Source organism: Lycium ferocissimum, chromosome 7 (assembly GCF_029784015.1).
Source record: "Lycium ferocissimum isolate CSIRO_LF1 chromosome 7, AGI_CSIRO_Lferr_CH_V1, whole genome shotgun sequence".
Classification (NCBI taxonomy): domain Eukaryota; kingdom Viridiplantae; phylum Streptophyta; class Magnoliopsida; order Solanales; family Solanaceae; genus Lycium; species Lycium ferocissimum.
Window position 1 is genome coordinate 42,871,854 of NC_081348.1, and position 15,888 is coordinate 42,887,741.

The 15,888-nt window shown below is 34.9% G+C and overlaps 2 protein-coding genes across 2 annotated transcripts; one reads left to right on the forward strand and one right to left on the reverse strand.

The window, feature by feature from the left end:
- Positions 1-1,135: 1,135 nt before the first annotated feature.
- On the reverse strand, positions 1,136-4,995 carry LOC132065202 (lysine histidine transporter-like 8). Its single transcript, XM_059458473.1, has 5 exons — positions 4,325-4,995; positions 4,092-4,228; positions 3,013-3,443; positions 1,945-2,076; positions 1,136-1,831 (listed from the first exon to the last, which is right to left on the reverse strand). Exons 1-5 carry the CDS (start codon positions 4,876-4,878, stop codon positions 1,343-1,345), a joined length of 1,743 nt encoding a protein of 580 aa, XP_059314456.1. The 5' UTR covers positions 4,879-4,995; the 3' UTR covers positions 1,136-1,342.
- Positions 4,996-14,393: 9,398 nt separating this feature from the next.
- Positions 14,394-15,203, forward strand: LOC132062229 (uncharacterized). Its single transcript, XM_059454843.1, has one exon. It carries the CDS (start codon positions 14,394-14,396, stop codon positions 15,201-15,203), a length of 810 nt encoding a protein of 269 aa, XP_059310826.1.
- Positions 15,204-15,888: the final 685 nt, after the last annotated feature.

The window sequence follows — 15,888 nt, forward strand, 5'->3', positions numbered from 1 at the left end:
TTGCCTCATGACCTAAAAGTGGATTATTTCCACCAACATCAATACCATTAGGTGTTTCTTCCACAAATGTTTCCTCATTAAGCGCACCACAACAATACGACTACTACTACGGCACCACGTCTTAATCTCTTTGACATTATTAAATAGAATTAATTTAAATCACAATCAAATAAATCACAAGAAAATAAATTACAACAAATTAAATTACGTAAATTAAATTGCGTAAATTAAATTGCTAGAATTAAATTGCAAAAAATAAAGATAGAGTTGGAACGAAGGTACCAAATTCGGATTAATTTCTAACAAAGTCAAGGCGGCTAGAATTGCAAATCCACCAAAGCTACTTCGGATTGTTGCAAAATCACCAACTCCACCAACAATATTATAATTGCAAAATTAATAATTAAAAGTTGAAACTATAATAAGACTTTGTGGCTAGTTATTGCAAAATAATTATAATTGAGAGATTGAGATTTGAGAGAAAGATGAAGAAGAGTGAATTGGTGTGAATTAAAATGAAAATGAAGAAGGGTTTATATAGGGTGGGGGATGGGTTAAAGTGTTAAAAAAAAAAAAAAATGGGGAAAATTAACAAAATTCAACGGCCATTTTTTGCAAATGGACCGTCTGCATTAATCGGTCCATTAATTGCAGCCCAACCAACGGCTCTTTTTTTTTTTTTTTTTTTTTTAATTTTCACTTAAACCGGTTTAACAAGTCCGGTTCGGTTTTACGGTGTTCCGGTTCCTAAAATATTGGAACGGGCCGGTAAACAATTATCGTTAACCGGAACTGTTAACAGGTTCTACCGTTCGGTTCGGTTCGGTTTAACCGTCCGATTCTCGATTCGTTAAAACGGTTAGCTGAACCGGTTAACAGGCTTACTTAAGCCTACTAATTTTAATTCTGCTTTTCACAAAACAAAAAGCACATTCCTATGTCCCAATTCTGTATGACCCTCCTTTTCTTTTGACATATGTTTTACACAATTTCATTAATAATACTATTAATATAGACAACTTTTACGATTTCAAACAACTTAGCAGACATTTATCCAAAGACTTCTCAGGAAGTTGAATTTTCCCCATAATCTGTGTTCGTGAAGTACCAAAAGCAAAGTATTCAAACGTGTCCATGTGGAATCAAGAGTTTCTTTAGTTACCAACTTATTCCTTTGAATTTCCTTAAAGAATTACAAAAAGATCTACCAACTCAAAGTAACAACAAATTAAATTCTTGTTCGAACCAACTCTCACCAACCTTTTCCGTATTAGTTTCGAAGTCGGCCAATATGTTCATACTAGTAACAGTTTTCTCCACACTTTTTGTTGTAGAAAACTACTCACTGAGGATTAAAGAAGCTAATTTTCACACCAGTGTCAATGACAACATACAAACCAGCAGCAACCAAAATCCCACTTAAGCCCATTCCCAAAAGCCCAAATCCCCAATTTACCCACCAACTTAGAGAATATTGTTTGGGCTTCTTGAATTTAAGCCACATGAAACATGGATAGGAAAATGTAATCGGTAGAGCAATTCCTCCAATAAGGCCAGCAAAGCTACCCAAAAATGGAATTGCCACGGAGATGAAGAAGCACACGAACCCGAAAATTGCCCGGAAAATGGAACGTAGCCACCATGGACATGCTTGTTTGCTCCTTGTAGTGTAAGCTGATTCCATATCATCGAACATTGGCATTCCGTAGATTTGGAATGAGCTTATCGCGTTTATTATCACAAAAATACATATCAGAGCTAGCACGGATCGTGAAACATCTTGGCTGTGGAATGCAAATAATGCCGTTAACATGCTCCCATTCGCTGGAATCTGAAATAGCATTATGCAAATATTAAGACTTTTATCAATTATTTAAAAGTTAAATATGAGTACTTGTTATATCGTAATTTAAAAAAGAGATTAGAAAGGTGAAGGGAGCATACCAAATGACCATAAGCCCAGTAACCACCAATAGCTAGAGGGAATAAGCACATTGCTATGAGTAGATATGAGAATTGCACACCCTTCCACATGGGCACTCGTGATGGGTGTTTCTCACTTGAAGGCATTGTGGCCTGCGTTTATCGAATAACAGGATAAGTTTGCCATATAAATTGTCAACGTAAAAGAAAATTATATTATCAAATTACTTTTAATATAAACAAAATTGTCTACACTGTTTTAAAGCAACAACCAATTTAATTAATCATGTTTGTGAATAGGTCATGTTTTGCCAATAATTTAAGGAGATTAATTTTAAACACTATCTGAAAATTGATAATTTTCAACGGTATTCGACTTGTCGTTACGTTCTCAACCAATTTTTGGTCATAAAATCCCTTACTAACGAGCCAAATTCTGAGGAGGCATCCGTCAAAAAAACGATTTTCTGACATTGAAAGTTGTCTAAATAGGATGAGTGTTGAGTTTTTCCTTTTGATTTATTTTTGACTTGCTAGTTTTATTAATATTTCCAAAAGTTGGTACTTGGTAACAAACAAACAACTTTCAAAGTGTCCGACTAAAATGGTCAGCAAACGTCTAAGTCAACAACAAACTTTGTTCTGTCTGCTTTTTATTTTGGCGGTACCTACCTAAGGCCACCTAACTTCATGTATAGTAAAAATATATTCTCCCTATTACGACGACTTTCGACGCTTCATTAGGTGAGTTCATGAACCCACTTCAACAATTAATTTTTAATCTTTAATTATCTTTGAATTTATCCTCTATAAACTGATAGAACTGTAAAAGAAATTTCTACGTATGAAACCATTTCAAAGTTAATTACATGTAACTATCTTTGAAAAACGAGACAATAAGTAGGCAATAAGTATATAGAAAAATAACACTGATCAAGTTTGTCTTCATCAAGACATTTAAGAAAAGAGTGTAAAAATAAGCGAGTCATTGTGTTTCCTTTCTTGATTCTTCCCCTTTTGTTATAATTCATCGAAATTAAACTTAGTAAAAAGAAAATAAATAAAGGAATGGAAGATGAAGATAGTTACCTGAATTTCAAGTATGAGATTGTGTCCTCTGAAAGCAAAAGCAATAATACCAAGAGCATTAAGAAAATCAAATATCCTAGCAACTTGACTTCCCTTTCTCACTGGATCATAAGACACATTAGGTAGCCTACCCTCAGCAACTGAGACCGTCCATAGTGCTGTACAATATCCAACGGCTGTAAGAGCACCAACTAGTGAAACTCCAGCTATAGAATTCAAATTTGGCAACTGTGCTAAAACAACTGCCGCACAAGTGAACACCAAGTACCATTCAACTGTTGTTAATGGCTTGGGATTACTACATGTTGCTCCGCATAAAGTCTGATATAATAGCTTTGCCGTTGAGCCACCTATGATAATCAGCGCACAACATGTGCCAGCTGAGAGATACCCGATTGGAAACGCTGAGATGAGTTTCCCTAATCTGTCACCTGATCAACCAAAACATAAAAAATTTGACGTTAGTAAAATTATCAAGCATACGTACTCCTCCTATTTAATTCATTATGTTGCAATAGAGGTGCAAAATCAACTGATATGGTACAAATCCAACCAAGTTAAAACGAGTTGAGTTATAACCTGTTTAATTTATTGATTTACAGAACAGGTTGAATCCAATCCGAAATGACCCATTATATGATTGGGTCAAAATAGTGTGACCCAAATATATAAAATCAATTTCGGAGACTGAGAATTTATGGAAGGACCGAAGCTGATACTTTAAGAAAAATACATAAGCTTTCGCACCTTTTTTTTCCCAAACAGCAAAATAAGAAAGAAGGGTAGGTTGGGCAGACACGTTATTTGACCCGAGCTAACTTTGGACAGATTAGATCATGATCCCTCAAGTTTGATAGAACCAGGGGCAGAGCCAGCCTTAGAGTTATGAGTCAGTAGAACTCAATAACTTTAGCTCAAACCCTGTAATTTGTACTACTAAATATGTATAAATAACTTACTTAGAGCCTAGTAAAAAATTTTAAAAAAAATTGTGATTCAGAATCCATAAATTAAAATTTCTGGCTCACGATAGAACCCATCCATTTGCCACATCTAAGAACGCGTATATAGATGCTTACCGAATGTTGCGCATGCCAGTTGCAAGTATCTGCTGTAACGTAGTCCTGTTTCATGATTTTCATGAAGTTGAACCATCAAATAGAGCGTGTAGAGCTGCCATACAAATGCTATAGTTAAGCATGTGATACCCCAAGCCCTGCAACAGTAACAAAACAACACATCATAAGTTAGTCAATCAGTAGATAGAAATATTTTACACCAGAAAAAGTTAGTAAAAAAATAATTAAATTACCAGCCAAGTATGGTAAAGGCAACAGGCAGAACAAGAGCTTGTATACCAATCCCAGAACAAAGAGTATGAAAGGCAGCATAATATGCGTTTCCATTTCTCGATTCAGTGATGGGAAGCCAGGCGTCTTGCGGGTCTAATCTTGTCATTTTAAGAGCCTTTCTAAGAGGACTACCCAAAGGAGTGATGAAACGGGGCGTTAATCCACGTGACCTTGGAGTTTTAACGGCTCGATTCGCACCACCACTAGCATGATCCCCCGTGAGAAGTAAGGGGGATCGAGAAAGAGATGGTGAGTGGAATTGTGAAGGAGGTAACGATACTATGGACGGCGTTGGTGCCATTGACCCCGTCCGTGGAGTTATTGGTAACGATACTACGGACGGAGTTTGTGCTACCGACGCCGTCCGTGGAGTTATTGGTAAAGAGGCGAATTGGTCATCGTGATGGAACGTTGGAGCTACCGTTACCGTTCGTGGCGTTATCGGTAACGAGTTTGGTAGTGAACTGACTTCATCAACATTGGCCATTTTTGTTTCCAAGTTTTCTCTACTCATGATGATATTATTTCGACTTGTAAAAAGTCACAAACTCAAAAGAGCCTAAGATAGCTCGATTGGTTACGTTGCTTCTCTAATTAGTTTGTATGTGCTTCAAGTGCATGGGAAATGTGAAATGTGGACGCAGAGATATATATAGGGACATATGTAAGCTAGTAGGGATAATTTGACCAGAAAGTCTCGATTGACAAATTGGCAAATAAAAATGATTTTAAGAAAGTGACCATGGTCTAACAAGGAAGTAGATTGGAACGCAACCGGTGACAGTTTGACTAACATGGCTGCTTTCTCTCTTTCCGATATTCCCTTGATTTGAATTCTTTCACATATGATTTAAGAAATTTAGCAGACCCGATGAGACCTTCTAATAATATTTTAAAAGACAAAAAGAGTCATATTATTGTAATGATGATTTTACTTACTAGTAAATAAATTGGCACAGAAAATATTTAAATTAGTTTTATAGGCATATATTGTTTTATTTGATTATATATATTGTAGGCTGCTTTACCTTTTTATTTCAAGTTGCCATATTATGCTTACAATAAAACAATCACCAGTACAACTCGCTATATACTATTCCTCTCTCATTTACTTGCTATGTTGGACTCGACACACCTCTAAAGAAGTATTCTCCGTTCATTTTTATTTGTCCTTAATTTATTGATCACTTGTCACGCTCTTGAAAGAGTCATAAATATAATGACAATTTTACTATATCATCCCTAATTATTGCTAAGTCATGTAATGATTGAAATCAATCAAACATTCTTTAAATATTGTGCAGCCACAATTTCTTAAGGTTTCTAACTCAAAAATTAATAACAAGATAAAATAGGTATGAAATGATAAATTATCTCTTGATTTTTTAAACTTGACAAATATAAGTGGACAGTTATTTTTTAAAATACAAGACAAATAAAAATGGATAGAGGGAGTATTAAGTAACCTTATATACATATCTAATTTTACAAGTATATATATAATTTAAATTCTTCAAAATAATACAGTATAAAAGAACTTTGCTATTATCTCATATCTGAAACTTATTGATTTTGACTTGGCCCTGGCCAACCGCTAAAAGGTGAAAGCTTAGGCTGATCAACTTGGGAGTAGTTGGTAGGCAGGCAGCTAAGCATCAGGACAATAATAACTAATGTCCTTTTGCGCCTCTCTCAGTTAAGAGTTAAGAAAAATGATATATGAATCTCCGATAAAATTTTTGTTTAAGAACCTTTTTTTGAAAGGTCAACCATGCAAGCTTTAAATAATCAGATTCCTATTTTATGACCGGTAGAAAGGTGCAAATATACTCTTCAACTTTACAATTTAGAACAAATATATTCCTCATTATAAAAATAGTGTATATATACCTCTGCCATTATAAAATGATGTAAATATACCTCAGCCGTTACAAAATGATGTAAATATACCTCTGCCGTTACAAAATAGCGTAAATATACCCATTTTGCTAACCGAATTTTTAAAAAAAATTATTTAGATTATTTTTTAATTAAAAAAATGTCACGTGACTTTAAAAAAAAAGTCTAATAAATTTTTTCTTAGTAGACATACTTTTCTAAAGCCACGTAGTAATTTTTTCTGGTGAGTCTGGTCTGGTTCGTTTTAAAGATGAGTAGACTTATTTTTTCAAAATCTCAAAGATATTTTTTAAAATGACGGACGACTCCGACTCACTTGAGTAAAAAAAAAAAATTACTACTATGTGGCTTTAGAAAAGTATGTCTACTAATAAAAATGGTTAGACTTTTTTTTAAAAGTCACGTGGCATTTTTTTAATTAAAAAATAACCTAAATGATTTTGTTTTAAAAAATTCTGTAAGCGAAAAGGATATATTTGCACCATTTTGTAACGGTAGGAGTATATATTTATTACTTTTATAACGAAGAGTATATCTGCTCTAAATAGCAAGGTTGAGAGTTATATTTCCACCTTTCCCTATATTTATTGATGTGCGAAATTGATGTCCAAGCTAGTTATCCTCTCCTAGTCCTTTTGCGCCTACTAAATCATTCTCCGTCCCATTTTTCGAATTCCAATTGTAATACTTGGACCTCCAAATGAAACAATGTATGTTCCTAAAAACCAAAATTTCTAAATCTTGTCAGAAAATTAATATTCGTATCACTTATGAGAGTCTTAATATTATCCTAGTCTTTTAATGTCTTACAAAATTATGGAGCGTAATTTTGTCTCTTGTAATTTTTTATTTAGAAATCATTAAGAGGAAAAACAATTTTGCTATATATATTAACCACCATTTATATTTATAAAATAACGTTTAGTACAAATTTTTGTTCTTAGAAAAAGATGGACTGAGCCAATGTTTAGTCATATTCCATGATTAAAATTTCTAAAGTTAACCGGTAAAAGACTAACAACTAATGTGATTAACTGAGTACAATTAACAAGGTTATATAGAGTTATTCGGTAAGAAAAAACACAAAAAATGATCTCTTATGTCGACTTACCATATGAATAAAAGAAAGCGATCTTATAAAAGTTGCCTTGTATTATTCTGACTCCTATGTTATTTTACTGATCTCATGTGAAAGGAATCATATAACTAAAACTAAATCTCTCATATTATTTGACTAAAAGAAAACGATATTATAAAAAGTTGCCTTGTATTATTTTTACAGATTCCTATGTGATTTTACTGTTTTCCAGTGAAAAGGATCATATAACTAAGATAACATTTGAAATGAACTACAAAACTAAATATCTCGAAAGAGCATCATTGCTGAGTAAATTTAATATTTAATACCACCAGGGAAATGTTACATTTCTTTATTTACACTATATAGAAGAGCCAGTTGGGCTCACTTCTTCGTCGTCCGTTCTAATTAAAAAAAAAATTGTACACTATATAGAAGAGCCAGTTGGGCTCACTTTTTCGTCGTCCGTTCTAATTAAAAAAAAAAATTGTGGGCCCCATATATAAAATAACAACTAATATTAAAAAAAAAATTGTGGGCCCCATATATATTAAACAACAACTAATATTAAAAAAAATATGGATCCCATATTAAACATCAACCAGTATTAAAAAAAAAAAGTGGAACCCACCACCTCCAAACTCACGGGAAAAAAAAAGTGAACCCCATATTAATAAAACCAAGCAATATTAAAAAAAAAAAAAAGTGAATCCCATATTTAAAAAAAAATTAAATCAATAATGATGGATTCATTGTCACATGTGTATCAACCCATTAGTAGGAGCAAATGAAATTATTGTACAACAACATACTTAAAATGCTTATATATTAAAATAAGATAGAATTTAATTACTTTTTCATTTTTTCCTTACTCTAATAAATGTGAAAAGTGATTAATGTCATAAAAGAAAAAATAATATTAAATGTCGTCCGTCCCAATTTTTTTTTAAAATGTGGGCCCCATATATATTAAACAACAACTAATATTAAAAAAAATGTGAGCCCCATATTAAACACCAACCAGTATTTAAAAAAAAAAAGAGAAGAAAAAAAAGTGGAACCCACCACCTCCAAACTCACGGGGAAAAAAAAGTGGACCCCATATTAACAAAATCAAGCAATATTAGAAAAAAAGAAAAAAAAAAGTGAATCTCATATAAAAAAAAACAAACAATGTTAAAAAAAAAAGTGCATCCTATATTAAAAATCAAATAATTAAATCAATAATGATGGATTCATCACACATGCGTATCAACTCATAATGTGGGCCCCATATTAAACACCAACCAGTATTAAAAAAAAAAAAAGTGGAACCCACCACCTCCAAACTCACAGGAACAAAAAATGAACCCCATATTAATAAAATCAAGTAATATTAAAAAAATAAAAAAAAAATAAAAAAAAAAGTGAACCTCATATTAAAAAAACAAATAATATTAAAAAAAAAAGTGCATCCTATATTAAAAAATCAAACAATTAAATCAACAATGATGGATTCATTGCCACATGCGTATCAACCCATTAGTGGAAGCAAATGAAATTATTATGTAATGCAACATACTTAAAATACTTATATATTAAAATAAGATAGAATTTAATTACTTTTTCATTTTTTCCTTACTCTAATAAATGTGAAAAGAGATTAATGTCATAAAAGAAAAAATAATATTAAATGGAGATCAAATAATTAATAAGGTAAATTAGTGAAATTATAATTCTAATTGACGTTTCCTTAAAAAATCGTGTAAAAAATAACATGACAAGTAAAATGAGTTAAACAAAAAATATTTACTAAAAATTAAAAAATAGAAGTTCTTCATTTAAATAGAAAATCAAATTTCTACTTTGTTTCATTTTAAACATGTAAAATTAAAATAATAATTTGAATTAGAATTATCCAAATCAAAATTTAATAAAAAAAATTATATGTATTACTTTACTATTACTACTATATAGAAGAGCCGGTTTATAGAGGCAAGATCGTTGTCCGTGTTCGGTCCCACTTTTTTATTTAAGGGCAAAAAATGACATTTTATACTTTATATTACCAACTCTTCTAAAAAGTAGATAGAAATACTTTATTATATTTCTATTTTTCTTCTTCTATATAGAAGCATCGGTTTACCCATGCTTCGTCGTCAGTCACTCTTAAAAAAAAAATAACTGATGCTTAAATATTGCTATTATTTTATCTCAAAGAGAAGAAAATAGTTTTCTTTAAACAAGTCTTCTCTTTTAAAAAGTATTAATTTAAATTTTCGTAGCAAACACGAATATAATAAAGTTTTAGATACGAGAAAGCACAAACTACAATGTTATATTAATCGTATTTTGAACATAGTATGTATATATATATATATATATATATATATATATATATATATATATTATCATTATCTAAACACAACTACATATATAAAAATACACTATAATCCGAAGTGTTAAGTATTTTACACCTTTAAATTAATCGAATTAAAATTGAAAGTATCAACTGATACTTAAATATTGCTATTATTTTATCTCAAAGAGAGGGAAATAGTTTTCTTTTAAACAAGTCTTCTCTTTTAAAAAGTATTAATAAATTTTCGTAGCAAACATGAATATAATAAAGTTTTAAATACAGAGTACAAACTACAATGTTATATTAATCGTATTTTGAACATAGTGTGTGTGTATATATATATATATATATATATTACCACTATCTAAACACAACTACATATATATAAATACACTATAATTTGAAGTGTTGGGCCCGTGCGCAGCACGGGCATAGGCCATCTAGTACATTGACATTCATCAGAGTAGATCATTCAAAAGATTAGGTGTTGAGGCTACATTTCTTTATACGTCGACATTCATCGGAGTAGATCATTCAAAACATAAAAAAGATAAGGTGTTGACCATAAAGCTGGTGCCACATTATGGCGTACCAAAGGTGGTTTCTGACCTCCCATTTAAAGATTATCTTTTACCAAATTATCAGCTCCCAACAACTTCAATGCCCCCACGTATACTTGGATTAACTATGACGCACCCAATCTTTGTGGGTGATCTATTACCCCTTGGCCTTATTTTGTTTTCTATTTTTGTACCCTTTTTCGGCTGACGTGACACAAAAAAAAATTGACTTCCATTTGCACAATGGAGAGTATCCACCACATTGGCGCCACGTCAGTGCCACGTTATTGCCACATTGGTGCCACTTTTCCTTTCTTTTTTTTCATTTGATTTTTTTTTTATTAATTATATTTACACTAATTAACCTCTAATTAACCATTAAACCGTCCATTCATTTTATCTTCTTCATCACTAAACCCTTCTTCCTCTTCTTCATTTCAAGAAATCAATCAACCCATTTTCTTTCTCCATTAACACACACATTTAATTTCATCATCAATGATAAAAAGCTTATTTTCAAGAAATCAACCAACCAATATTCTTCCTCTATTAACACACGCACATTCAACCCATTTTCTTCCTCCATTAACATGCATATTCAATTTCATCATCAATCATAAAGAGCTTATTTTCAAGAAACCAACCAACCCATATTCTTCCTCCATTAACACACAAGAAATCAATCAACCCAATTTTTTCCTCCATTAACACACACACATTCTTCGTGTTCTGCAAATTCTGAGTAGTAGCCATGTTCATCACGTTCTTCATAGTGCTCTGTAAATCCATCCCAAATGCATTTCAATCTCAACCAAACAACCCAAAATTTTAGTTTTCGAACTCCTCTCATCAAGGCGGTTCTTTTGAGATATTACCCACTCAAAATGGAGCTCGTTTGCGGCAACCCGAAAATTCGAACTTGAAGCTTTGAGCTTCAACAATGGCGGATAGCTGTGTTCTTCATGTTTCTAAACTTTATTTCGATGATTAAATATGTTTCCAGCAACAAGGTTTGAAACCTCAAACACCCACTAATGGAGACCGCTATTCACAATAGATTCAAATGGGTTGAATGTGTATGTGTTAATGGAGGAAAAAAATGGGTTGGTTGATTTCTTGAAAAAATATTTATGATTGATGATAAAATTGAATGTGTGTATGTTAATGGAGGAAGAAAATGGGTTGATTGATTTCTTGAAAAAATATTTATGATTGATGATAAAATTGAATGTGTGTATGTTAATGGAGGAAGAAAATGGGTTGATTAAATTCTTGAAATGAAGAAGAAGATAATGGATTGAATGAAGAAGAAGATAATGGATATTTATGATTGATTTTTGAAATTGAATGGGTTGTGTTAATGGATTAATTTCTTGAAATTTAGAAAGTTCCAACGCAGCACCGATGTGGCACTGACGTGGCGCCGATATGGTGGAGAGTGTTGCACACTCTCCACTGTACAACTGGGCATCTAATTTTTTTGTGCCACGTCAGCCGAAAAAGGGTACAAAAATACAAAAAAAATAAGGCCAGATGGGTAATAGGTCGCCCGCAAAGGTTGGGTGCGTCATAATTGATCCGAGTATACGTTGGGGGGTATTTGTGTATTTTCTCATTAATAAGTGTTGTGAGCAGGTTAGTGAAAATCGTATATTCGTAGTTGGAAACAGAGATTACAATATATAAGTGTTTTCCCCCAAATAGTGGGTAACAATTAAATTTGTAAGTGGTGAATAGGATATGTAGGTGAACTTAATCTTTTGTGATATGAGATTCTATCGAATACATATATGTGATATATATTAGTAATAACAAATATTATTTAGTAATAACAATAGAAACTAGAGAGGAAGAGTTATCAAATCTTTGTGAGTTGGTCCGGTGTGGAGTGATCTTCTTTTAACCGAGCTAAAATACTTGCAGAAAAAATTATGATACTTTGATGATTACAATTTGTTGAATAGTGAAAAAGCTAACCTAAAAAACGAAGGGATAGTCCTATATTTATAGGTATCAACAAATGGGCTTTAGTACAATGTAAAAAAGCCTTTCTAGAAAAATCCTAAAATGGATAAGGCAGGTCCGTACGGTCTGACACCCATACTATTGTCAGCGCAAATGGCGGAACGGTTTGATGACACGTGGCTTGCTCCATAACTGATTATCTGGACCTACACCGAGTATGCTCTTTAGGTTCCGGTCTATCGTGTCCAGTAAAATACCTTCGATGTTGAAGTAGAGTTGAACACGTTCGTGCCCACTCGGACCTATCTTTTACTCCGATCCCTTCGAACACAAGTTGACCCGATTTTTACTGTATACAGATAGTCCCTACACTTTCCGGATCAAAGTTGCACTAAAGTGACGGGAAGTGGAAAAATTCTTCCGGTGACTTCCCCAGTAAGTTTATTCTTGCCTCGAAAATAAGCGGGAATTGTAACGTCTCTTCATGTCACGTCCTTCTGACTTCCGCCACGTGTCTCATTCCGATTGGCCAACTTCAGTGACCGCCTCAGGGTCACGTCGCCTCAAGTCACGTCGCCTTAAGTCACGTCTCATTAAATTCCGAACACGTGTCCTTCTTGATTGATCGGTTTCGGTAACCGTCACGGAGATCCGACTATATAAGGGAGTTACAGTTGCTTTTTTACCTTTCACTTTTCACTTTCACCTTTACTCAATTCCGCTGCTTTGCTTTATTTGCTTCATGATCTCAAAATCTCCTTATCTTCATATAGCATGCCTTCAAATCTTCATACCTTCAAACCCAACCTTCATATCTTCAAGCGTACCTTCATATCTTAACCTTCAATCTTCATTTCTTCATATTTGATCTTCATAAATTCCTACTTGATCTTTCAAACTCAAAATGTCAACGAATACCGACTCTGCTTCCCAGAACATACCATCGATCTCTTCTCTGAATGCTGAATCTGCTTTCAAGCCCGAGGGTAAAGTACTTTTCCAGCCGACGGCCAAAGACATAATACCGTCGAAGCCTAATTTTAACCACAAATTTGCTGTTAAAAAAGCAGTCTGAGACTTCGGACCGGGGTTTCAATGTGAGACGTCACCCCTCATCAATTAAAGAAGACTGTCTTCCTCGAGTTCGGGCCGAGTGTGGCTGGGACAACCGCCCCGTACAAGTTTTTTCTCTTGGTGATGACGAATCTGTCACCGACTTCAAAGAAGGGTTTCTATACGTTTATACGTATCCGTTTACTCTCAAGTTCAACTCTCGAGGGATGATGTTCGGGGCCTGAGGGATGAACCCGAGGCCTATATTATGCTTGCCAGTGTATCGAAACCTTCCATTGCCACAACTACCAGGGTCGAGGCAGCTTCGGTGGAGATTTCGACCCCAATCACAAGTAGGGAGGATGAGGCTCCTTTTTCTCCAATAACCGAGTATATCCAAGCTCCGATTCCACTAAGGTCTATTGACTTTATTGATATTACAGGTGATGCTTCATCCGAGGAGGTGCCCTTGGCAAAGAGGCCAGGAAGGACTGGCCCAACTTCAGGGGCCGAGACGGCTCAAAAGGTCGAAACGACTCGAGAGGCGTAGGTTATAACGGCCACCGACCCGCCTCTAAGTGTCGAACCAGCAACTGCGATCGAGATACCAACAATGGCTTATACAGCTCCGAGTTCTCCTCCTGGTCCTTCTTCGAAATCGGAGAACCTTGATGATATGCTCGCCAATACTACTCCTGCTACGACGGAAGCTTCTCGGTTTGGTCACCTCCGTATTCCTCAAGCAACGAGGGTTGCCAGCGGGTCTACTGAGTCAGGTTCGAGATCAAAACTTGAAGATATTTTCCTGGCCCCGAGTGTAGAACCGAAGAGGACTAGGTCGGCCTTAATCACCGTCCCCGAGGACTGCAGCTTTTTATCTCGTCCCGTGGGGGTTGCTAGCTATCTAAGACCTCTTGTTTCAGATTTGGACAAGGAGAAGATGAAAGGACTCCCGTGGCGGTGTCTTATAAACGAGGGCATGCATGCCGGCAATCGAGTAAGTATTATTTCGTGCCTTTAAAGCACTGATGTATGATTCTTTATCTTCGCTTGTTGATTCTATATCTTTGTTTATTTTACTTTTGTAGAGTGTCGTGCTCGTGAATGAAGGCTTCGTCTGAGCCCAGTACTTGATGGATGATTTGAAGGCCCAGCTAGATGCTCAAGGCCGAGAGACCAAGAAGTTCAGACTTCTCTTGCAAGAAAAAGAGGATCAACTAAGCCGGGTCATCGCTCCTCCGAATCTTCAATCTGAGCTTGAGACAGCAAAAAGAGAGAATCTTCTTCTAAAGGCTGAACTCGACGACGTAGTCGAAAAGAACAAAATCCTGAACGAAGATAACAAAAACCTCAGCCGAGAGAATGCTAATTTTGTTACCAAACTTGGTGAGTTTGAAGCTACTATTGCCCAACTAAGGGAAGGGCTCGATTTTGTCAAGGTCGATACTGAAAAAAGAGAAGAGAAGATCAGGCAGCTCGAGGCTGAGAGAGCCAGTGATAAGGAGAAGTTGAGGGTAATCGAAGAGAAGGCCGAGACACGTGCTCGGATCAGTGATGATCTTAAGGGTCAGCTCGAGGACGCTATTCTAGCCAACAATGCTCTTCAGACCGAACCGGCATCTGTCAACGAGGTTCGGATCACTCTAATTGACATGAAGTCCGAGTTAGAGGAGAAACTGAAGAACGCTCAAGCTGACCTGGTGGAAACTTGTAAAGATGTAGAGGTTGCCGAGGCTCGCTCTACCATTTTAGTTGAACATGAGCAGTGGAAGTCCCCGAGGGTTATACTCGAGCAGGTTGAACGGGGTATGGAAGATATCCCAGCTCGCATACTCGATGCGAGGATGATCGAGGATAAGGCTAAGACAACTCTCGAGGATAGCTCAGAAGATGATTCCGAAGAGACCATTTCTGAGAACTCAGGTTCTTCTCATACCGAGTAAAATAAGGCCTGTACGAGCCTTTTTGTTTTTGTTTTTGATCTATGTAAAAATCATAAGTGTAAAGTTTCGGTTTATTGTGCCATATATGGAATGCATATTTCCTTTTTGCTATCATTTTCTTCGATCTTTGAGTCGAGTACATTCTATGATATTTGCTTTTAACGTTTGCTTCGTAAAGAGTGACAGAGGTTCGGCCCTAAGCCTTTTATCCATTTCTTTAAGAAAGTCGAGCCCATCTGAGCTCATTATTTGTGGGCTTTATTTTGTTCGGTTTTCTATTGACCGAAGACTTATAGATATCTTGCCTGCGAGGCCTTTTTATGCTTTGTGAATTCAGACGTCTCTGAATCACCTCGGGCATTTATGTCGAGATCTTTAATTATTTGACCTTCTTCCGACTGTTTGTATTTAGTGCATTAGGTTTGGCTTACCGTAACCTTTGTGCCTTTGTCAATTTCTCGATGGCAGTCCCCATTCGAGGGTTAAAAGGAAAATAGGCTCGGTTAGCTATAACCTATTTGCCTTTGTCGATTTTATGACGACAGTCCCCGGTCGAGGGTTAAAACAAAAATGGGATCCGTTAGCTATAACCTTTTTGCCTTTGTCAATTTTATGACGACAGTCCCCGGTCGAGGGCTATTAGTAAAAGAACGTATTTAAGACATATTTTTCTATAATATTTCTC

Excerpts from the sequence above, each read along its gene's own strand:
- LOC132065202 (XM_059458473.1), bottom strand. The coding sequence starts at position 4,878 with ATGAGTAGAGAAAACTTGGAAACAAAAATGGCCAATGTTGATGAAGTC. Across the intron at positions 3,444-4,091 it reads ACTGGCATGCGCAACATTCG|GTGACAGATTAGGGAAACTC; the intron begins GTAAGCATCTAT and ends TTGGTTGATCAG. Across the intron at positions 1,832-1,944 it reads ACTGGGCTTATGGTCATTTG|ATTCCAGCGAATGGGAGCAT; the intron begins GTATGCTCCCTT and ends ATGCTATTTCAG.
- LOC132062229 (XM_059454843.1), top strand. The coding sequence starts at position 14,394 with ATGGATGATTTGAAGGCCCAGCTAGATGCTCAAGGCCGAGAGACCAAG.